This window comes from Gobio gobio, assembly GCF_949357685.1.
Source record: "Gobio gobio genome assembly, chromosome: 19".
Classification (NCBI taxonomy): Eukaryota; Metazoa; Chordata; class Actinopteri; order Cypriniformes; family Gobionidae; genus Gobio; species Gobio gobio.
Window position 1 is genome coordinate 17,127,903 of NC_137112.1, and position 25,253 is coordinate 17,153,155.

The 25,253-nt window shown below is 38.1% G+C and overlaps 1 protein-coding gene across 1 annotated transcript in view; it reads left to right on the forward strand.

The window, feature by feature from the left end:
* Nucleotides 1-24,921, forward strand: part of LOC307143116 (thimet oligopeptidase-like) — a gene marked incomplete at both ends in the record, with an annotated part of 75,397 nt that extends 50,476 nt beyond the window's left edge. Inside the window, 7 exons of the mRNA XM_079844421.1 lie at nt 18,006-18,207; nt 18,294-18,480; nt 18,894-18,971; nt 20,107-20,243; nt 20,328-20,545; nt 21,906-22,303; nt 24,863-24,921. Of these exons, the coding sequence (XP_079700547.1) occupies nt 18,006-18,207; nt 18,294-18,480; nt 18,894-18,971; nt 20,107-20,243; nt 20,328-20,545; nt 21,906-22,303; nt 24,863-24,921 (1,279 nt within the window). The remainder of the gene's footprint in view (nt 1-18,005; nt 18,208-18,293; nt 18,481-18,893; nt 18,972-20,106; nt 20,244-20,327; nt 20,546-21,905; nt 22,304-24,862) is intronic.
* Between the last annotated feature and the right edge of the window lie 332 nt (nt 24,922-25,253).

Below are 25,253 nucleotides of genomic sequence, written 5' to 3' on the forward strand. Positions count from 1 at the left end.
TTTTGGGGCCCTGCCTTGCAGTAAATAATGGAGTATTGCACTGCAAACCAGCAACTGTATACAATCTAACACTTACATATTTCATCTGTATATCTTTTAACATGATTGCCTACAATTATTTTACTGCTTATTAAAGTACACTCACTGAAACAGTAAAAGTAAAGATTATAGATTTGCAAATTTAAGGTCAATTTGTTGTAAACAAATAAATATTAATAATTTAGCATTAACAATATATAGCTATCTTACAACATTAGCCATAGTGGTATGCGGCTCGCTAATATGCTCTACTGAAGCAGCAGTAGAGTCACCTCCTCCAGCTGTTGAGATTATAATATAATTAATAATAAATACAGTATGCAGAGTAGATAAAACACATTAATTTTAAATTAATATTAAAGTACAATTAGACAACATAGTGAATTATGATTATAAAACAAAATTTTTTATTGGCAAGAGGAAAATTAGCTATGTTGAAGTTGCGCACAAAACTATTCAAAAGAAAGGCAGTGGGAAATATTTACTTGTGTCAGCCTCCTGAAATGTTTCTCCACGACCACCAAAATATTTAAGAATGGCTCCTCCTGAGAAAGTGACATTTAGTTTTTTACAATTATGTTAAGGGTAAATTAAAAGAAATCCAATGTTAAATTATATTTAATTATTGGTTGATTAACTCTTACATACTGTTCATATTTTAAACCTTCACAGCATGGAGTGAGATATTTTTTACCTTTTATGATTACATACAGTAATACATTCACTGTAAAAAAAAAAATCAGGTGCCCAATTGAACATTTTCTAGTGAGCGATCACATCTAAAATTTTCAGTTGGCCAAATTTAATTTCTTGAATTTTAATTGAATTAAAATGCATCAATTCACATTAATTCAATTTGGCCAACTGAAAAATTTAGATGTGATCGCTCACTAGAAAATTTTCAATTGGGGACCTGCTTTTTTTTACAGTTTTCTTTACTAAAATTTACCACAAATCCATTTTGCTTTTAGGTGTCTTGTATCGATCATCATTCAATAATGTTTCAGAGAGGACACTGTTTTCTTTAGGTTTAAATGGTCTGGGCGATTTAGCTTAACAATATATAAAATATTTCATAATAGTATATAGATTAATATTTATTTATAATCTTTAATTGCCTATTCAATTAAGACCATAAGAAAAAGCTTGTATTTAACCGCTTTATTTTAAACTTCATTTTGATTTTGACTGTCAAATGATTGCTCTCTCTTCCTATTACTTTCTTTCTCTCGAATGTTCTTAAACTATTTTTTTATTGTAATAAGCGTCTATTGAGACAAAGATTTTTCGTTTTTTTCTTTCCCAGAACTAGTGTAGGTCATGTAACGTTAACTGTTAAAAAGAAAATACATTCAAAGGAGGTGGGTCTGTCTCTACGCGGTCTGTAGCCCAGAGCTGGGGCCAACGGCTGGACCATAGCGCAAGCAATGTTGATTCAGCATAATCGACGGACAGCTAACGTTATGCTGCGTTCACACCAAACGCAAATAGAGTGTCTGGCGCGAGTGATTTGATTTCAATGTTAAGTCAATGGAAAGGCGCGTTGACGCGCGTCTAGAGGTCCCGCGGCGCGGAAGGCGCTTTTCGCGCGGTGCGAATGACGCGAATTGAGCGTCTTGCGTGATAAACTGCGGCGACGCTGGCGAGTGCAATCTGTAGTTAGGGGGCCCCCTAGTGGCGGCGGGGCCCTAAGCAGCCGCTTAGTTCGCTTATAGGGAGAGCCGGCTCTGCTAAACCATCAAATAAACAACAAATAGCCGGTGTCAAAATGACCGGATTGGAGTAGTTATTTTAACAGTTTATATCTTAAATGGGTGTAAACAGTTTGGAGAAATAGGAAAATATGATATTATTAGTTCTACATTTATGCGGTCTTAAAGGGTCAGCGTCTAATAAACCTGCTGACGATTGAGCCATTAATTCGAATCGAACAAAAGGCAAATAGAAAATATTCACATCTCTTGAATTAATAACTTTAGCTTTTATAAGCATTAATCTATCAATTTATACAGTGAAAACTATGCAGTGTTATTTTACATTTCATTACCTTATTAGATTTCTTTGTAGGTTTGTTCTTTACTGTAATATAATGTTAGCAGACCTTCCGAATGCCTGCACACTGGTCCATTTACAAATAGATGTTTTATATTTTTGTTCAAACTTTGCGGTTTCTTTTGCTATAGATAATTTATTTTTCAGATTATAAAGCCATGTTAATTATGTTCTTAATTATGTTTTTTTTTTTTTTTTTTTTAAATATAGAGTATAATAAAAAGAACCGGTAAGAATACTGTTAAAGTACCGGATCGATAAGCAGTATCGGTAAGAGTAGTAATACCATTAAAACCTTAACGATACCGATCCCTATTAGTAATACAGTGGAAATTAGTAGATTTGTTTAGCATGTTGATTTATGGTGTGCGCCCCTAAAATTTCCGGTTGTGCCCCTAAAATTTTCATTTGGGGGCCACTGTGCTCCTAGTGAAAAAAGTTAGTCTGGAGCCCTGGATAAGTTTCATTACTTTATATTTTTAGGCTATAACTGTACGTTGCAGTTGTAACGTTAGCCTACTAGCACTGACTTTGAATGTTTGACTGCATTGTTTGCTTTATTTCATGTATAGCTTGTTATACATTACTTATACTTTTGTATTATTGATCATACATAAACTTGCATTTAACAAAAAGAGACTGGGTCGTGTTTCATGTCACTTAATGTTATCACAGTGATAATCATATTGTCTGAACCAGATATTAATATACAGATTTTCTCCTCATTGTTGTCACTACTAGAGCAAGCTCCTGATTGGTTAACGCGGCGCGAAATATCCGCCAAAGTTCAGATTTTTCAATTTGAGCGATTCGCGCGTTCAATGCGCTCAATTCGCGTCCTTCGCGCCGCCTCATCGCGCCACAGAATGCCATTTCGCATCTCTGCATTGACTTAACATGTAAATCACTCGCGCGAATCGCGTCCGGTGTGAATGCACCTTTACAGGGACAGAAGTTATTTATTATTCAAACTACAAAAAGACAAACGATCACTTACGAGCACACATATTCTGAATGCCTTCGGCAGAATTCAAATGAGCCATTTTAATCTAGATTAATTTTGGAATTAATCTAGATTTTTAAAAAAATTATCTATGCGCACCACTAATATATATAAAATTTCAATTATTTTAGATATATATATCAGGTACAATACATGGCCAATTTTCTCAAGGAAATAAATCTCTGAACTAATGTTGTAAACTATGGGAGTCATTTGGTACTACATTAGCGTACTAATAGTGAAGGTAAAAATTAACTGATTTTTATACAAACACTTAAATTACACTAAATGATTTTAGTTTTTTATTATAATAGTTATAATAACTTTTACAATTATTTAATCATATTTCTACTCCAATTTTTTTTTATATAAACATTTGGCTGTCATAAGTTGCCAGATTTATTCATAGGCTACATACATGCATTAAATATTGAAGAACATTAAAAATGACAATCAATATCCTATGTAATGTGGTGCATATAATTAGCAAAATGCTCCTCTCTAGAGTAAATTTTTGTAGCATACTAAAGCTGACATATGGACACTGACTGGATATGGTTTTTCTGAGCTATGTGACGTTACATGACATTGTTTACAAGCCATTTTACTTATGTCTTTTTGCGGTTAAAACACTTGAGCTGTTCTATGTAGGGCTGAAACGATTAATCAAGTTACTCGATTACAAAAATTCCTCGAGGCAAAAATTCTGCCTCGAAGCCTCGTTAAATTCCTATGACGCGCACTATACGCGCAGGGATCTGATTCACACGGACCGCTGTTCAATGTTCAGGAAGCACACCATAGCATGTGATACATTTTGAATTTAGTTGGTGCGGTTTGACTAGATGTTTAGCTTTGATGTCTTTAAGTAGTAAACGTATTCACGTTCAATTGCAAGAGAGTAACTTATTGCCTAAAAAAAAGAACCCCTTCTCTCTCTCTCTCTCTCTCTCTCTCTCTCTCTCTCTCTCTCTCTCACACACACACACACACACACACACACACGTACCCTCGTCTCTCTCACGCGCCAGTCAGACCAATCGTGGCAATGCATCACATATGCTTAAACTTTTGTAGCCACGCAACAATTTCAGCATGCATTCATTGTATACACCGGGACGTGATGTTGTGACGCGATTTTTCGAACGGATATGCTTAACCTAAAATGCACCGCAATGCAAGTGATGCAAGCCAAATGCAGTGTTCTATTGAAATTGAATGTATATATTTCTGCCGTACCAGACTGCAATGAAGCAACTGGTCTGACTGGGGCGTCACTCTTCCTCACGCACGGCACGGGCACGCACACACACGCGCACGCACACGCACGCACACACAAGCTGTGTCTCATTTCATTTAATTTTGAAGGCTGCATCCTCTGGAGGACACGGACTGCGTCCCAATTCGCCTACTTATACTACGTCCTAAAAGTATGTACTCTTTTTGTGAAGAAAAAGTACATACTTTAGAGTGTGTAGCAGAAGAGTATGCAAGCTTTGGGACATACTACTTCGTCATCTTTAACGGACTCTGTTACGTGCGTCCCGTCACCGTTTAAACTGCCCTGTCAATCATCGTCACAGTTCAAATCCTCCACTTTCAATTTAATTTCCTACCGTATCGGAGAGAAATGTAGTCGCTCGTTGATCTGCCTTTCGTGGGTCTTTAATGCAGAGACTCCTCTCATGTGTTTGCAAAGTTAATGGCCAAACGTATCATTACAAAAGTTCTCAATGCTGCTGAAGGAGAAATATAATGTGGATAATATTGAATAAATATCTTTTCGTCAGGTTAAATACTGATAATTGCTCACTCAAACCACTTTATCTAATCCTCTCCACTTAACCGTCAGACTCGCGTAACCGTCATGTTTGTAGTTTTTTAACACTTTTTATCCGCGTTTGTAGTTCTAATCGAATCCTCGTCCATCTCGCAATGGGTTGTGGGCAATATCAGCCGTTAGAGTGCGCATCGATCTGCACTTCGGATTCTGACCGGAAATAGTAAACCATCCGGGAATCTTTGGAATACTCTTTTCAACATACTACGATTTGGGACATACTAATTCTTTTTTCGAATACTATTTAGTACGGATAGTATGCGAATTGGGACGCAGCAACGGTATACGGAGAGTCCTTAATCAGAATTAAACGAGACGTCCTCCGTAGGACACACAGGCAGGAAGTATCACGTTGCTATGCCAACACATTCACCGTGGAGTTGCGCTCTCACACCAGTTATATGAATGAAAATTATTTATAACTTGAAAATGACTATGAAATGTTTTGCCTTGACAAAGTACTGTTCTAAACGTTTAAAAAAAAAATCACAACACTTGTAATCCTGTTTACCACAACTATCTATTTGAGGTATATATACAGCTTAAAAACAAAAACAAGCTTTAAACTACTTAAGTTTAAACACCACATCTTCGCTTGCATGTATATCTGCCGGCGGCGCCATTTTTTCAAATAATATTTAAAAAACATGACGGTTGTTAATGGCGACGCAAAGAATTGTGGGTTATCTGCAGCAACGAAGGATACATCTCATGCACACTCCGAATTCCTGAAAAGAAGGGCGCATTTGAAGGTCTCATTCGGAGTATCCAACTTACTTTTTTGAAATGAGACAGCCTTCAGACGCATGCAGCCTTCAAATGCGACCTCCGGAGGATGCAGCCTTTCGAAATGAGACACAGCTATACAGGTTGCACGCACGCACACACACAGGTTGCTAGGTTACCATAGCAAATAGGCTCACCCCAGAAATTAAATTTTGTTAGTAGCCTAATGGTAAATTCTGCAGGTGTAGAAATCTACATAAAATATATTTACTTTGATGTCGGGGCTAGATTACAGCATGAAACCTGTTGTGCATATTAATAACGAAAATGAAGAGGAAAAGCTATTTAATTTATGCATTATTTGTTTTGGTTGTTTAAAAACACACACACACACACAATTAATTCGATTAAGTGCTAGATTAATCGATTACAAAAATAATCGATAGCTGCAGCCCTAATTCTATGTGACGTGATACGGATTTCAGTAAATTGTCCTGTTTCTTTTAACACACTTCCAGATGCTTATTCATGTTTATTTTGCGCTGTTACTGGTATTAAGGCAGAAGAGAAGATCTGTTCATGTGCGCTCAGTGCTGCCGGTCCTCTTGAGCTGAGCTGCGGCAGAGCGATCTCGCGCCACAGCGGTATTTATGCTTTTGAATTTCGTAAAAAGGACGTAATCTGAAATCTGAGACGGTTTCATATCAATAGTAATAAAGCACAAATATTATTGCGATTTATTGGATGGGAGGTGCGCTACAATGTTTTTCATTCACTAACTGAAAACAGGATGACCAATCGATTTTTGGGATTTAAGAATCGATATTGTTTTGTAAAAGTGAGAATCGATTAAAATCGAGAAATCAATTTTTTTTTTTTTTTTTACCCAGCCCTAATATACACTCACCTAAAGGATTATTAGGAACACCATACTTATACTGTTTGACCCCCTTTCGCCTTCAGAACTGCCTTAATTCTACGTGGCATTGATTCAACAAGGTGCTGAAAGCATTCTTTAGAAATGTTGGCCCATATTGATAGGATAGCATCTTGCAGTTAATGGAGATTTGTGGGATGCACATCCAGGGCACGAAGCTCCCGTTCCACCATATCCCAAAGATGCTCTATTGGGTTTAGATCTGGTGACTGTGGGGGCCATTTTAGTATAGTGAACTCATTGTCATGTTCAAGATATCAATTTGAAATGATTGAAGCTTTGTGACATGGTGCATTATCCTGCTGGAAGTAGCCATCAGAGGATGGGTACATGGTGGTCATAAAGGGATTGACATGGTCAGAAACAATGCTCAGGTAGGCCGTGGCATTTAAATGATGCCCAATTGGCACTAAGGGGCCTAAAGTGTGCCAACAAAACATCCCCCACACCATTACACCACCACCACCACCAGCCTGCACAGTGGTAACAAGGCATGATGGATCCATGTTCTCATTCTGTTTACGCCAAATTCTGACTCTACCATCTGAATGTCTCAACAGAAATCGAGACTCATCAGACCAGGCAACATTTTTTCCAGTCTTCAACTGTCCAATTTTGGTGAGCTCGTGCAAATTGTAGCCTCTTTCCTATTTGTAGTGGAGATGAGTGGTACCCGGTGGGGTCTTCTGCTGTAGCCCATCCGCCTCAAGGTTGTGCGTGTTGTGGCTTCACAAATGCTTTGCTGCATACCTTGGTTGTAACAAGTGGTTATTTCAGTCAAAGTTGCTCTTCTATCAGCTTGAATCAGTCGGCCCATTCTCCTCTGACCTCTAGCATCAACAAGGCATTTTCGCCCACAGGACTGCCGCAAACTGGATGTTTTCCCCTTTTCACACCATTCTTTGTAAACCCTAGAAATGGTTGTGTGTGAAAATCCCAGTAACTGAGCAGATTGTGAAAATACTCAGACCGGCCCGTCTGGCACCAACAACCATGCCACGCTCAAAATTGCTTAAATCACCTTTCTTTCCCATTCTGACATTCAGTTTGGAGTTCAGGAGATTGTCTTGACCAGGACCACACCCCTAAATGCATTGAAGCAACTGCCATGTGATTGGTTGATTAGATAATTGCATTAATGAGAAATTGAACAGGTGTTCCTAATAATCCTTTAGGTGAGTGTATATTAAAGATGCAGTGCTGAACACCAGTCGCGATGAGAACGGTGTTATGATTATTGTGGTAATCTGCAGGCAAAGGAACCGACTGCCGTGGAAAGTTGGAAGTTAGTAATACACCAAAATAATTTTGTATAATTAATTTGTTGAAATATAATTGTTTAAATGGTGGCTGTAATAACCTGTTGTCTTCATTATTTAATATATGTTTGAAAAGTAAAATAAAATAAAATATAATGCTTATCTTTTATAGTTTAAAGATTTTTTTTTTTTTTTCTAGCTAACTGATACCCCTTTTCCACCAGAATGAACCGGGTGCTAGTTCAGAGCCAGTGCTAGTCCCAGTTCATAGATGTTAGACTGAGGAGCCTTCTAAGAACCGTTTGCTTTTCCACATGCTGAGAGCCACAACAGAGCCAGGTCTTGTGTCACTGTATAAGTCTCATCTTTCTCAGCAAGGCAAGCGAGGCAGCGGGAAACACAAACACACCTGGCTTGTTCGAGATGCATCGGTGCTGCGCAGACCGATCCACGAATGATATAACAAAAAAATGCATGAGTGAATCAAAAGCATAAGGACCCGTTGTCATACGGCGATCGGTCTGCACAGCACCGCTGCGAACAAGCCTTCCATCAACAATGCAAACGTTGCGTTACTATTGCTTCACATGGCTTTACGATCCTACATCGGCATCCGAACACAATGAATCCAACGCATTCATGCAGTTCGCCGTAGTTTGTATAGACGGAGATTACAAACAAGCAGCAGCTGTTGGCTCCATTAGCTGCTATTTTAAAAATGGCAGATCTCAAGTTTGTTTTGTTATGGACATTGAATGGCAATCCTGATGTCAATTTACCCAGGTGAAAAAGAAATATATTTAAATTGTGCTTTTTTTTGGACATATTTAATACATTTAATATGCATTTAGTATAGTATAATTTAAATATATTATTTTGAAACAACTTTTAGTATATTAAGTGCATTTTAAGATATGCTTAAAATCAATTTAAGCTATTTTGCAATATATTTTAATATATTAAATTGTGCTAAAATGGAACAACTTTAAGTACATTTAGTGCAATTTAAATGTATTTCTTTAAAATTAATTTAAAATATATTTTTATTAATTTATGCACTTCAAAAACAGTTTAATAGCATTATTACATTAGAAATGCATTAGTATTACACTACTAGTATATTATAACACTTTTTTTCCGTATTCAAAATGGTATAAAGTGCAAAATTATTAAATATAAATGTTAAGACACATACACACTTTGAACTCTAGAACACTTTAATGTACTAATATCATTATATACATTACAAAATAAATTCCTTGAAAACATTAAAAAAGTACAGCAGCATACATAATCTCTTGACCAATACATTATATTAAATGAAAGATCAGTGAAATGCTATGGCAGAGCTATTTTCATCCTCTAGAACATTTGCATTATACCTATATTACTGAAAAGCACACTATGAATATGACATCATTGAATAAAAGTTACTGGAAAACGCAGCCCAGGTGAAAGACATACTACTTGAATTTCAATTGCATTTCTAATACATTTAATAGTATGTTTATTATATTTGAATTGTACTAAAAACATACTCAAGTAAATTTTTTTATACATTTAATAGTGTCTTTTTCACCTGGGACTTAAATTTTTTTTTTTTAACAAACAAGCCTGCAAAAGGCTAAACCAAACAAAGAAACAGAAGAGTTTAAATGCATGCCACATCATCAAGTGGATGGTCACTTCGGAGCATGACTTGCATTTTCTGCAACTGAGGGCTTGCGATTCAGACACTAATGTTTGAAGACCAGTGTTGGGGGTAACGCATTACAAGTAACTTGAGTTACGTAATATTACTTTTTCCAAGTAACTAGTAAAGTAACGCATTACTTTTCAAATTTACAACAAAATATCTGAGTTACTTTTTCAAAAAAGTAACGCTAGTTACTTTTTCACATTAATTTGACTGACAGCTCTCCTGCCCCCATGTTGAGAAAAATAAGTGCAGAGGCGTTGTGTGTAAACATGATGGTTATTGTAGTTCTAGACTAAATGTGAGCATTTATCTCACTTGCTCCATAAAGATTCTGTACTCCTCAAAATGAATAAAATCAGTCAAATGCAAAAACAGAATACTATGCGAACCTCCAATAATTAAATGTTAAATAAAACAACAATTTTTATGCATTATCTACCTTTATATTTAATTTACCAATGTCTTGCTGCTGACCTTTGATGATGAAAATGATTCGATTTTTTTTGTTTTTATTGGTAAAACTTTTCTCCTGCATCCTATTCTACCATTATCTAGAATGGCAGCAGAGCTGCGCCCTCTACTGTTCATGCGTGAATCTGCATTTTTACCTCAGCCTGGGGCTTAAGGCCAATTTATACTTCTGCGTCGAGTGTACGCCGTAGGCTACACGCGTAGCCGACGCCGTCGTGAGCATTTATACTTCTACGCTGTTGTCTGCGTCAATGTGCAATTCCACATGCAGACGCTAGTAGGCAGTGTCCTCGGGCATGTTGGTGTAATCAAGAGAACAGCCGAAGAAGAAGCAGCTTGTTGTGTAGAATCTGTACATTCATGTCGGAATATCAGCAGCAGTGAGAGAGCGGCTTTTCTTGCAGCTTGAGTTGTTGTATCTAATACAAATTAAGCATCTCTAGTTGATTAGTAAAGTTAAATAAGGCGATCTGGCGCTGGAATGTGTTTGTGAAATCATGCGGAGCTCGTGGCCGCTGTTTTCAGCAGCGGTGGCTCGAGCAATCGATTGCTGTTGCGAAGACTTCATTCACGAAATATACCCTAATGTGTCCCTGTTCTTGATATACAATTACTGATTAACATCTTTGGTTGTAATGAGAAAATAAATAAACTACTCAGCGGATCTATGTATTTATTTACTACCATAAAGAATCGCTGGACTGCAAAATATTGTGTTATAGCAGACGTAAGGAACTATGATCCAATTTCTGGACACACACACACACACTCCTATCGCAGATTTTTTTATTTATTTATTGACCTGAGGGAAGGGTTCTGGCAGACCAATCACAGCACTTGCGGTCCGCGTAGAATTGACGCGTTGTTACATTTTTGGAGAGGTGCGCGTCAGGGTACGGCGTATCCAACGCGTCTATGCGTAGGGTACGCAGTACCCTCTGCGTGCACTCGACGCCGAAGTATAAATTGGCCTATTATTTCAATTTTGGTATGAAGAGGTCTTTACCGTTGCACAAAAATATAACTTTTTTGTTATAAACAAAAACAAGCCCAGCCCAAGTGAGAAAAAGTAACGCAAAAGTAACGTAACACATTGCTTTTCTTAAAAAGTAACTAAGTAACTCAATTGGTTACTTTTTAAGGGAGTAACGCAATATTGTAATGCATTACTTTTCGCCAACACTGTTGAAGACTACTTTATCACAGGATCTGTGAAAGGAAAAAAAAAATTTGTTTTGCATCCATGTTTGAATATAATATTTAATATATAATTGACATAGATATGCATTACAATTTTGTGACTTCTCAGTTTACCTTTCAAATCTTAGACAAGAGGATGCAAATGGACAAGCTTGATGAAGATATAGTCAGTCGTCACTATACAGCACTCTTGAGTTACAATGAACATAAGATTAGAAGACCAAAGACACCACTTACAGTGAGCTGAGATTCATCAGTCACTGATATTGTTATTTGAAGCAATAATGCAACCTGTGTCAGAGTCCTGCACAGGTCCGATTTTTGTAAATTCGTACCCGCAGTGCTTAACTGCATCCGACCTGTTTTCCAACAACAGCACTAATTAAAATCGGCTCCCGACCTGCTTAAAATGGAACCGACACCTGACCCGCACCCGAAATAAAATCAGTTTAGCATATCACATTATAGACACATTATAGATTAATGTTATACATTCATTATACATTCACATTATAGATACTGAAGTTAGTACACGACCATTAACACAATGACCACTTCAGCCGAAGCTGTCAAACATGGTTATGTGTCCTTATCTCTACGAGGCACATTCAGTTCTGTCCCCTTTTAAAAAATACTGTTCGATAGATGTGCTTGGTTTGTTACCACAGTTATCTCCATGCTTCCTCAGCGATGAAGTTCCACATTTGTGGCTATCTTTTCTTCAACTCCTCAGGATCCATCTCGACAACTGCAGTGCAGGCAGATCGCGCGCGCTACTGGGAGGGCGCACGCGTGGGCACAAACTGATATGGATTTGAAATTATTCAAAAAGCAAGGCATATTTTTGTAGATGTTTTCCTAAAAATATGCATATCCTTTTTTTTAGGAGCACATCTACCATATACATGCATATATTTGTTTGCACGTGACGGGTTTTAAACCCGTGTTTCTACCTTGTCCGACCCGACCCGCACCCATATCCGACACAGTTAGGATGTTTTTCACCCGTTTCAGCAATATTCGCGGGTCACCAGTCGGATACCCGCACCCGTGCAGGACTCTGACCTGTGTATTTCAGGGTATGTTGATAATAGAGTGGTGCGTGCAGGTATGACATCACTTTGTAGGCCAAAACACGGAAGCGATATTAGCACTTTGCACTTCCGGTTCTCTTGTACCGAAGTCGATGTGTTTTTTTTTAATGCGATTTGTTTAAATGGCTAAAATAAGGTCTGTGGTGAACACAAGCTCAACTTTCATGTTTTATTCTAAGACAAAACACATCAGTATTACCCGTGTGCCACTTTATTGTGGTTTAATTTAACCACACTAGACACATTCATGGGAAATATAGGTTATGATAACATGCACTCTTCACCTCTGTTGCAGATATTTAAGCAAATTAGAAGTAGTGCAAAATGGCATGCCAGGATGACTATGACAAGTGACCTGGGGCTTTACCAAAAAACAACTAAATAACAGACAGATTTTTTTTACATGAATGACTCCAAGGAAGCACAGAAATTAGCCATTTGGAGCCAGTTGTGATATAATTTTCCTATCAAAACTGACCAAATCACCCTCCATTAAGCATGATTCAAAATCTCGACAACAGCGGTGATACAAGATTAAATCATTCATACTTCTCACTTCTTTGCTTGGTATACTTGAAGTGTGTTAATGATTAGCTAACTTGAAGTGTGCTATTTTGAAACAACCAATTTTGTACTAAGTATATTTTAGTTGTATTAAAGCATACTTTTAAGTGTATTTAGTGTACTTGTATGTGCTAAATTGGAACAACTTTAAGTATACTTGGTATGCTTTAAGTATAGGGACTAGATGCTTGATTAGTGATGTTAAATGTGCTTTATTTGTATTATAAGTATACTTTGTGTTATAAGTATACTTTTATTTGTGTTATAAATATACTTTATTTTTATTATAAGTATATTTATTTGTGCTATAAGTATACTTTATTTGTGTTTTAAGTACATTACAAATTAATTACCAGTATCTTCAGAACACACTAGCAATATACTATGAATATATTCTTTTTTTTTTTATCAGGTTTATTTATTTACTTTACCTTCCCTAAATACAAAAAATATACACTTTGTGGTCCCCAAGTGGCTAGAAATTTTGATTGGTGCAGGGCTCGACATTAACGCTTGTTAACAAGTGGATTTTTTGAAGGGGCAAGTAAAAAACAATTTTACTTGCCCGACGGACAAGTATCCTGGTTAAAACGTCAAAACAAAAAATAACTAGGAAATCACCAAAGTGCAATAATGATTCTGCATTCAGTTAGTGTAAGTGGAGATCGATAGTGGATAATATAAAACGAACTGACGTTAACAAGGTTGTGCTGTTGAGGCTCGCGCAGCCTCTCGAGGAGAAAATCGAAAACAAATGAGCGCCGCTCATACAGAGAAACTCAGTTAACATACACAGTTAAAATAGTGCAGTTTTTATATTTATAACATATGATACAGTTAAGAAACATTACACTAACAAGAGTGTTGTTTTCCTGAATACCATCACGACTGAAAATAACACTGATTTCATACGCCAGTTCCATAAACAATTTAACATTAAGTCACTTACATTTTAGAAGCAATATGGACTGTTTTTGTTCTACTTCAGCAGTGAAAATAGTTCCAAACAAATATCACAGCAGAACCATAACGCATCTCACAGCAACAGTGTGTTAGTGAATGATTCAGCGTTTTAATGAATCGGTTGAATCAAAGATTCAATGGCCTATTCTTGAATGATTCAGCCGTTTCACTGAATCGACTCAATGACTGCTCATTAAGACGGTCACATGCTGCCACCTACTGGTGGTTTAGTTTCATCTTTCCAACATTTCTTATTTGTATATTCAAAAATATTTAAAATAATCTCATAACATTATTTAATGCAGTTGTAATTTTTCAGTGTAAATTATTTAATTTGATTGGTAACAGCCTATAGTGTCTTATTCTGATTTAATTTATTGATCAAATTTAAGAATATAAAAGGAAAGCCGAAGCATACCCTATATTTAATAAGATTATGGAAAAATGCCCTTTATAAAAAGGTACAAATATGACACATATGCATATTTAAATATGTCAAAGCTGATTAAACACTGGTGAGAATATTGCTTCAGTATAGATTATATTTACAAAAAAAATCCGGACAAGCAAATGTTTTACTCGGACAAGTGAATGACAGAAGCGTGTGAACAGGCTTAATGTCGAGCCCTGGGTGTAAACGAAGTTCTGGGTCTCCTGCTCTGCCTTTGAGAAAATGAGAGCTCAGGCGAGCCGATCTGGAATCTTCCCTGTATGTCGTCATACGGGGAACGGTTACCTCCCCTTCCTCTGCTTTGCCCGCCCAGAGAATTTGGAGAAAATGGTTTCCGTTTATCAGTCGCGATGTCAGCACAGGCTTTACAAACAGACTTTTACCATATGGATTCGACAGCACCGCCACAAACAGTGAATAACAGTGTTCATTAATGCCTGATCAGTGATTTCTGATGTGTAGCTAATCATTCAAGTTCACGCAGACTTTCTATCTAGATCGTTTAATACTGTCAGTCCCGCCGCTGGCCGTCTTGATGCCCTAAGCGTAATCCATCAGTGAATCACGCCAGTGACTAATCAACTTAACATCGTTTCTGTTAGTAGCATGAAACCAATACATTTCAATTTTGATTAGAGAACACTCTTTATAATGTTCGGAGCTGTTAATCACACGTCGCGAGTGTATCTGCACACTTGCCCAAACTGCCGTTATAATGAATGCTCTGTTATGCTGCACAAAGCTCATACTGTATTCCTGTCGATGACGTGTCTGCTGTTAGTTGTTGTGAAAGCATTTTGTGAGAAAACATGTTGCATGGACAAGATCACTGCAATCACACGATCAATAGACTGCCTGTACTCAATGCTCGTCACTGCAGCTTTTCATGTGATGGGAAAAGATCTAAAAATAATGCTATAATCAACACTTTGACGATTCATTCATCTCGACAGCTGTAATGGTAAAAAAAAGTAGTAAAAGTATTCGAGAGGGTTCCACATGTTACAAAGTTCGTAGAATAAGGAGGAATAAGACAGGGTCGCGTGACCGTGAGTTTATTTTGTTTGTATCTGAGAGTTCTGAATAAACACCCAGTCTCAACAACTCGGTACAATAAAACTTTCTCAGCTATCTTGCTCCAGGTCTCTCTGGTCCACATGCAATCCCTCGCTCTCTTGCAGCGCTTGCAGACCTCGCTTAACCACGCCCCCTCCGCCACATAATCTAATTCTCATTTCAAATGCAAAGATGTCAGCCAATCACAACAGTGGGCGTTTTCACTGAAGTGTCACTGCAGACACGCCCCTTCAAACAGGGCATTCAAGCCAGAGGGCTAATATCAGTATAGAAAAAAATGCTTTTCGTTTCTAAATTATGACTTTTTTTATGTAAAAACCATACTAACAATACAAGTACACCTCAGGAAACATTATAAAATAATAATAAAAAATCAATGCCATGGGACCTTTAACAGATTACTGAAGTGCAAGAGACATGAACATAGCCCATGTCTTCATCCATCAGTGCTTGCAGAGCACATTTCTCTTTTGGTAGGAGTGAAGGAAGAAGATGGACAATTAAAAAAATGAGAAGCAACCTCCTGATAATGCTGACATTGATTATACATCGAGTTATTGTCGACAGCATAATCACCTGACCTGTGTCTTATCTCCTGCTCCCTTAATTACGAATCAGGTAATTATTCATATTCCTGAATCACTATTACATTTAGGGAATGTAACTGATCTCCATTCAGTTTAGCCTGTTTCCACTAAAACACAAATTATAAAAAAATTATTTGTGACTGAAAGTGACTGACATGGCTAGAGATTAAGGTCTACATAAGGTGAATCTGCAGCTTAAAAGGGATAGTTCACCCTGAAATGAAAAATTGTCATTTACTCACCCTCAAGTTGTTCCAAACCTGTAGGAGTGTCTTTCTTCTGCTGAACACAAAATATATTTTAATGAATGTTGGTAAACAGACCATGGCAGCCATTGACATCCATAGTATTTTTTCCTACTATAGAAATCTATGGCTACGGTCAACTGTCTGGTTACCAACATTCATTAAAATATCATCTTTTGTGTTCCACAGAAGAAAGACACTCATACAGGTGTGGAACAACTTGAGGGTAAGTAAATGATGATAGAATTTTAATTTCAGGGTGAACTATCCCCTTAAAGAATTTTTGTTTGTTGAGAGAACCTATAAGCTCTTTTGTTCTTCAAGATTAACTTGTTATTTGAACGCTATGTAGTTTCACAGAAAATGAGCTGAGATTTATGTAATGGTCTATGGTCATAGCTCAGAGGTGTTTACATGTTTAGCTCAACACAGCTGCCTGAAGTTTTCATCGATCCTAATGACCTTGATCAGCTGCTTCAGGCTGGAGATGAATGTTAAAAAAAAAAAATCAGACACAATTTCTTGATATTGAAGCATCAATAGATTTTAGAAAACTATAATATATATACAGAATTTAACGGGGCTATAATCATAGTTTGAATATTTTGTGTTGAGCAACTTTTTTTTTTTTTTTTTTTTTTTTTTTTTATAAAGTGAATCATATTGTGATTAGTATATTAACTTGCATGTGACTATGACAAATTAATTGACTTGTTCTTATAATCATGCTTTCTTTTTCAGATTTCAGAGAACCCAAAGGAAAAGACAAGAGGCAGTAGTCAGATGCAAGCCAGATTTTTAAACCTGAACTGTTGGACCACCTGTAGTTATAATGACATCAGCCTTCTAGTTTTATTTTTAAACGTTGTAATGCTTCTGTCCCATTTTCCCCCTTTCTTTTTTTAAAGAAGGATAATTCTAAATCTTTTTTGTCACTGATTGTGGTAAACTGTTAATTAAAATAAAAAATTAACTCAACTTCTGAGGTGTCATTTATATATGATTTATATATTGTATTTTCAGTTTCAAAAAAAGTGATCTAGAATCAACATCACATTGTAACATTGATCAAACAATATTACCATTGATTATTTTTGTTAATGTTAGTGTTGATTCAATATTAGTGATGTAGAATCACTAATAGTAGTGTAACATTGATTCAACAATATTACCATTGATTATTTTTGTTCATTTCAATATTGATTCAACATCAGTGATGTAGAAGCCATCATAGTGTAATGTTGATTCAATAGCATTAGCATTACATTACCATTTTTATCTCACCATTGATTCAACATTAAATGCGGGTGCAAACGTGATCTTGAACTAACATGAGTTCATAATATTGATTCAATGATATTACAATTGAAATAATGTTGAGATTTCAACAAAAAAAATCTGTAATCTGAGGGTGCAAGAGTGATGCTAAAGCAACATCACTTTGTAATGTTAATTCAATGTAATTGGCATTGACGCATCAACACTGACTCAATATTGTTTCTATGATTACTATCTGTGAAGTATCCCTTTTAAAGGGTTAGTTCACCAAAAAAGGAAAATTATCCCATAATTGACTCACCCTCAAGCCGTCCTTGGTGTATATTTTCATTTTTGGGTGAAGTAACCCTTCGTTTTTTTCTTAAGTAGGTTTTTCGTGAAACCGGCACCTGTATTCTGAGGGTGGACTGGCAGCTTCAGTGTAGGATTTCTGAGTCCTTGAACCCATTTATATCCTGAACGCAGAGCTTCAGTGGCAGTTTCAACAAGCTTAATCGCTAATTCTCCATTATCTTTGTAGGGATGGGAAGTACGGCCATGCTGCATGCTTTGGTCTGCAGCCCGGCTGTTTGCTCCCGGATGGGACCAGGCAAATGGCAGTGGCTGCCATGGTGACTAATTTCAACAAGGCCACCGCTAACGCGCCATCCCTGCTGCGGCACGACGAAGTGGAAACGTACTTCCATGAGTTTGGACATGTGATGCACCAGCTTTGTGCTCAGGTCTGAATTAAGCCTTTCTGTGTCACTTAGTGTAAACTATTTTACAGTGTGTGAAGATTAATATGGATGTACTTTTGTTTGTTCAGACTGACTTTGCAATGTTCAGCGGGACTCACGTTGAGACAGATTTTGTGGAAGCTCCATCTCAGATGTTGGAGAACTGGGTCTGGGAGAAGGAGCCACTGCAGCGCATGTCCAAGCACTACAAAACTGGAAAACCCATTCCAGAGGAGCTTCTGGACAAACTCATCAAGTCCAGACTTGCTAACACAGGTGACCATGGACAAAACGGACAGTGGTCATTTTCACAGACAAAAACTTGAGCTGATCACCTGCTAGCTACAAGTCAACTTGAAATAAAAGCTTGCACTGTAATTTGTCACACACTTTCCTAGTCTTATATTGAATATTTCTGTGATCATAAATCCAAAGGGAAATTGTCTTTTGTAAGCTGTTTATTACAATGTTTTAACACTGAAATGACATAAAATTTTATTCAACCCCTTCCTTACAACCACCAACTTTATTTTGATTTGGAACACTTACTTTTCAAAATTTAAGCAAGCCCCGTCTTTTTCTTGTGAAGCTAGGAAATATGTGAGATTGTGGAAAAATGTCCTCTGGTATTCACAGATTTCAAGGTCTATTAAAAAGTCTGGATTATTAAAATGTTTCCTGTTTTTCAGGGTTGTTTCACTTGAGGCAGATTTTTCTTGCTAAGGTGGACCAGGCTTTGCACACACAGAATATTTCTGCTTCATCAGGTAAAATAAGATTTGGGTCTCTGTAAGTGCTGGTCGGTAAACCGGTTTAAATTTCGCGACCAATGTAATTTTTCAAATACTGCCATACTGGTGCGTAGCCGAATTGAAGAGCACTATGTAGAGTGTATAGAAAGCAGTCCTCTATTAACTGCATATCTTTCTTACACTAATGGTAATTTACTTTATAACACAACAATCAATACCTCACAAAGCTAACTCTCTTTAATACTGCAAATACCAAATAGAGCTATATGATTTTCACAAGGGGGAAAACACTGGACTCGGAATCCAGTCATAAATTGATCTTACTCCATAAAGTGGAAGATCACAGAATTGGGCAATTTTTGGATGAATAAATAATGAAAAAATAGGACTGTACAATTAATCAGATATTGATACGGACTACTGTCTGAATATTAAATCTCATAAAGACTGCTATTGAAATCTGAATCTGTGTGAATGAGTGCCGCGGTTTAGTCTTCTAGTACACATAGTGAATGGCACTAGATGATTTCAGTGTCTGCTGTCTCACTATATGAGGACACATGAACTTAATCTTTAGAGTTGCAGTCACTTAATGAACATTTCACGTTTCAAATTTAGTCTAATTTGATAAAACTATCTGCATTTGTCGCATCATATACAAACAGGAAATCAAAGTTCTTCACGACAACCTGTCAAAATAACATTTCAGTATAACATGAAATAACAAATAGATTACTTTTGTGCATTAGAGTGTACTTCGATAAATAAGTAAATTAATTAGTAAATATTTATACCGTTTGTTAAAACGCACACAAACTTCATTCTTCATTTCAACCCAGGCAAAATAAAAGTTCTGTCTACCTTGAAATTATAGAAAGTGCACAGTAAAGCTAATAAATAATAATAATAATAATAATAATAATACTTGTTGAAAGAAGTCATGTACACCTAGGATGGCTTTTATAAACTTGCATGTGTATATTTATGCCATGCACAATACATTTACAATGATTTTCACAATGTTGCTTAATTTTATTTCACCTATAGCAAAATTGGCACAAATATATAATGAACATTTGTAAACGTCATCTCTACTTTAAGAACTTTATAAATGTAATTCTGCATGCATTTTTTATTTTTATTTTTACAGAGAGAAACATGCCTGCCACCTTCGCTCACTTGGCAGGAGGATATGATGCTCAGTACTACGGTTACCTGTGGAGTGAAGTCTTTTCCATGGACATGTTCTACACCCGTTTCAAGCAAGAAGGCATCATGAACCCTAAGGTTAGCTTAACTTATAGTGCTTGTGAGTCCTCTGCATAAATGTGCCTTTTGTATGTCTTCTCATGATTCTGTGTTGTTAAACAGGTGGGTCTGGACTACAGGAAGTGGGTTCTGAAGCCTGGAGGCTCTGAGGATGCTGCTGACATGCTGAAGAAGTTCTTGGGAAGAGAACCCAAGCAGGATGCATTCCTCCTGAGCAAAGGACTCACGGTTAAGGCTAAGGCCAAGCCGTTAAAGTCTCAGACTGATACTTCCTTAAAAAACAAAACACTTATCACACTTTCTCCCAACCCTGCACTTGTGTAAAGAGCTTTAACACTATGGATGTTTGAAGCATTGTTTTAAATGTGAAAATTGTATTGAAATGTCATTAAAAAAAAAAAATCTCAATGACACTCTTGTTGCGTTTTAACTGGTTTCTACGAAGCTTAATGAGTTCCCTGTAGAAAATGCCAGGGAACTGCTTCAGTGCACTCATAACACATAATTTGGCTGATGTCATGTAAGGAATACCAGTATGTATTTTGCATGCAGCAATCCACCCCCACGGTCTTCTTTTCAGAGCCAAGCAGTGTTTTACTGTGTGTCTCTGGAGAATATGACTTCTAACAAGCCAAAGAGCGAGTGGGAGTGAGTTCTCCGTGTGGAAGCGAAGGCACTTCAGCTGCGGCCGCAAGCTCACGTGTCTCTGTGCTGATTCATCAGCTGTTGCGTTGACGGGCAAGAGAGTGAGAGTGCGCTGTCAGGATGCACTAATCCCTGCAGCAGCACCACGACTGTTCCCCTGTGTGCTTCAGCACTTTCTAAAAGAGCTTAACGGGCAAACACTGTCTTTTTCAAGATGTCATTAGTCCGTGTGTTTCTGGATGCAGTTGTTCCCTATCGCCAGCTGATGGTCATGTGTTTGGGCGTTCAGCACACTGAAGCAGCATTTGTGCATAGTTCATGTTCCCACTGCGGGAACATGACTATCGCAGTGCTACGGTCCAGGCTTGTTTAACCTCGGTTCTCGAGGCCAAGCACCCACCCCTATGCCCCATCTAACGCTCCCTTAGGTGGAAACCGGGAGAGTGCTACTTCTGCGAATAGACAGAGGAACCTGAGGATTACGTTTAGGGCTTCCACAATGAGATATCTTCGCGCACCCCTATTCCCTCCACACTGCATCCTGTGGTGATGCCAGAAGAGCGTGGCGGTCCCTTGGGTGAGAGACCAAGCGTCTCTTTCGGTGCGCCGGCCAACGATCAGATGTTGATCGCGGAATTGAAAGGTGAGCTGTCATCTGGAAATAAAGACTCAGCTGCGTTGCCTCCTTCTGGGAGAGTAGCGTTGCCCAAGCCAGATCCCGAATTGGCAGCTATGCTTTTCCGGTGCTGGTTGTCAGCGTCCCGCCCCTGTTCCTTTCTTCCCGGAGATGCATGAGGAGGTAACCCGGTCGTGGAAAACCGTTTTCAGAAAACCATGGTTCCTCCTCTGCCTTCACCACCTTGAATGGTGGGGAGGCCAAGGGGTACGCGAGCATCTCGCCGGTTGAGTGCGCCGTTGCAATGCAGCTGCCAATTTGAGGGGTAGTCCGCACCACCCATCCCGGGCCTGTAAGTTCTTGTCCAACTTAACGGACAAGGCTTACAGAGCCTGTGAACATGCCGCCTCTGCTCTCAGTGACAAGTATCGGTTCCTGGACTCCCCCTTGTCGCCGGTGGGCCTATTCGGCGACGCGGCTGAGAACTTCACCCAACAGTTTTCGACCACAAAAGGCAGACGGAGCCGATCCGGCACATCCTGCCCCGGCGGTCTGCTGCTGCCTCTACCCAGCCACCGGTCGAAAACTCATCCACCTGGAGACAGCCAAGCCATGTGGCAAGCGCTCCTGAGACAGGCGACCTGGAGGATCGTAGAAATGCAGGCAATGCTCCCTCCCCTGGAGGAGGGCCGGGTGGAGAATTTTTTGTTTCCTTTTCTTTGTTCCGCTGCTGGCTCTTCAGAGTCCAGCGGTACCCAAATTCTCACCAAAAGAGCAGTTTCCCATTCCTTCGGGTCCCAAGAGGGCGTGGCTGGCGGTGTGCGACGCTATGCCTTGCCACCCTCAGCCCCCTCTCATATCGCCAGCTCACACACCACCTACCCACTAGGAATGGGCATTTTTGTCAATTTCTCATTTCGATCATCGATAGATCTCAAAAACGAGTACTCGAGTACTCAGGGCGGGGCATGTGCAGGGGGCGGGGCATGTCCGTCATTGAGAGAATGAAAATAATGTTATGAAAATGGTTGTTGACATACAAACGTGACATGAAAACAGGTATATGAAAACGAACATATAAAACAAAAAATAACTGCTAGATTATGATGCATAAATGTCTTTGAAAAAGAAACATCTTTATAAAACGTCTCAAATAACCAAGTCAATAATATCGAGCATTGCATTTGAGCTGAAACAGTGAAATAACATCACCCTGCAGAGCTTGCAAGCTGGTTAATAAACTCAACCAAACGCACCCAATATCAGATTAATATTAACTTATTACAACTTCAACACAACACATCAACACAAACGGACATGAATGCGCACGTGAACTTCAGCGTGCTAGATTTTACAAGCTGGTTTGAAACTGAACATTTTGAATGCGCTCTTCCTAACAACGCTGATACACGGACAACGAATTCACACAGAAACATTTTATTAAAAACGTGTTCTCATTATAATGCTATGACAGATTGACTCTGCACATCATGCACTTAATTTTATTATTCATGATCGCAGTGTTTACAGACATCACTGCGCGTTTTCGAACTCATAACGAAAAACAGCTTTAAATAAACTCGGTCTACTGTTAAAAAATACGAAAACAGTATAGCAGTGCTGCATTACTAATATCAATGATTCTGAGAAAGAAATAGCCTATCTGAAAAGAATATGACCGTCTCTAAACCATATTATAATGTCGAACATTAATGCATTTGAGCTGAAACTGAAGAGAACGAACAACAGCCGGTATTACGGCAGCGCTTTGCTAGTTTATTAAGCTCAACCAAAAGCGTTTTATATTAGATTAATCAGATATAGAAAACATAAGTAATCTTACAATGTGCATCTGCAGAAAAGGACGCGAATGCGCACATGAACTTCACGCGCTAAGCGAGAACACTCAGACAGTTTCTCTGTGGATTTCCTTTAACAGCTGATACACGGGGAACTAGGCACAGAATTTACAGCATTCTATTTCCATCGTGTTCTCATTATAATGCGATGTAGGCTATGACAGATTGGCGCTGCACATCTTGCAATAACCATTTAATGATCAGTGATTCCAGACATCACTGCAGTGCACGCCTCAGTTTTACTTTATTTCGCCGCGGTCTGGAGGTGTGCTGTATAACACTAACCAATCAGACCTCAGGTACCGCGCAAAATGACACAATAACCAATAAAAAAAGAGACAATTTTTTTTCACTGTTGCCCATCCCTACTACCCACTGTGGAACGCGATCGAGCCGGTCCCTCCAGCCTTACTTCATCATACCCAAGAAAAGCAGTGGGTTACGGCCAATCTTGGATAGGGCTGGGACGGTATGGATTTTTTCTTACCGCGGTTGAAAAGCAAGAAATTCCCGCGGTTCAGCGGTATACTGCTTTAAACAGCTCCCGCCGGACTTTCGCACACAGCCGCACACACCAGCGCAGGCAATTGAACATAATAAGGAAAATGTTTATTTTACATTTATTTTTTCACATTTAGAACAGGAACAATTAGAACAGAAATGAAATGATAACTGAAAAAAAAAGTGCTGGCAAAACGAAATATAGACTAGGCTGGTTTACATCCCAGCCATCATATTTTTTGCTGAGAGAGCAGAGCAGATCACGACAGAGATCTGAAGATGGAACAGCATAAACAAAGACAAACAAACACATTTTTATTTATCGGTATTGATCAGTAATATATATTTATTTGTTCATGTTTATTTATTTCCCATATTTTTACTTTCAGATTAGTCGTCGTCATCAAACAATCACTTAAACTATTCCGCGCACACCCGCCCATATAATATAATATATTATTTATATTTATAGTATTTATATTTTGTGTGCGCTTTTGTCTCAGTGGTTTAAGGCTATTTAACGAAGACTTTTTAGGCTAATTTAACAAGGATATTTAGGCTAATGATTGTATATTACTTTATATATATATATATATATATATATGTTGTGACTTTGCCTATTTTAGCATTTATTTTAGCGTTTTTGCTCCCCCTGCTGGTAAATTTATATTCTGCTGCTTGAATTTATTTTATTCAGTTTCCAGGGTTGGGTTAAAAAGAACGTGCTCAACACATGGAAGTGCATGCTGAATTTGCCGTCCATCGCATTTACAACTCTTAAACGAGGCACTGTCTGTAAGTGGCGGTTAATTATTCTTAATTATGTTATTTGTAAGCTTATGAGGGACTGCATGTAAAAGTAATTGTTTCATAATGCAGAATTGGGAAATTCATAGTTGTACATTTGTATTGTGTAAACATTTTGTATGATCGTCTCCTGATTAATATTGTTGGACTCAACACTTACCATGTAACAGTTTATTTATGTATTCTTTTTGTTTTGTGTTGTTTTACAGTTTTACACATTTATTCAGTAAATCTGAACGACGACTTCTGTGTCAAGACTGGTTATTGAGTAAAGTGTTTAGCTTGCTGGATACGAAGCCAGTACAGTAAAAAGACAAGCTTCATACAAGAGCTGTTTATCATGGAAGCTGGACTTCACCTGCTATTGTCATACACAGCATAGGGGCTAAAACGACGACTGCAGACTCTCCACACGGTTATCAAGCTCGAATCAGTCATGGAAGATGAAAAAAGTCAGTCAGCTTCATCTCGACGTTCCGTGACTTCCGGCATGTCCACGGTCAGCATGGCAGCAGCTAAAGCAAGAGCGAAGGCAGAAGCTGCACAGGCAAGAGCCTCATTTGCAAAAAAGGAAATGGAAATTAAAATAGAGAAAGCTCG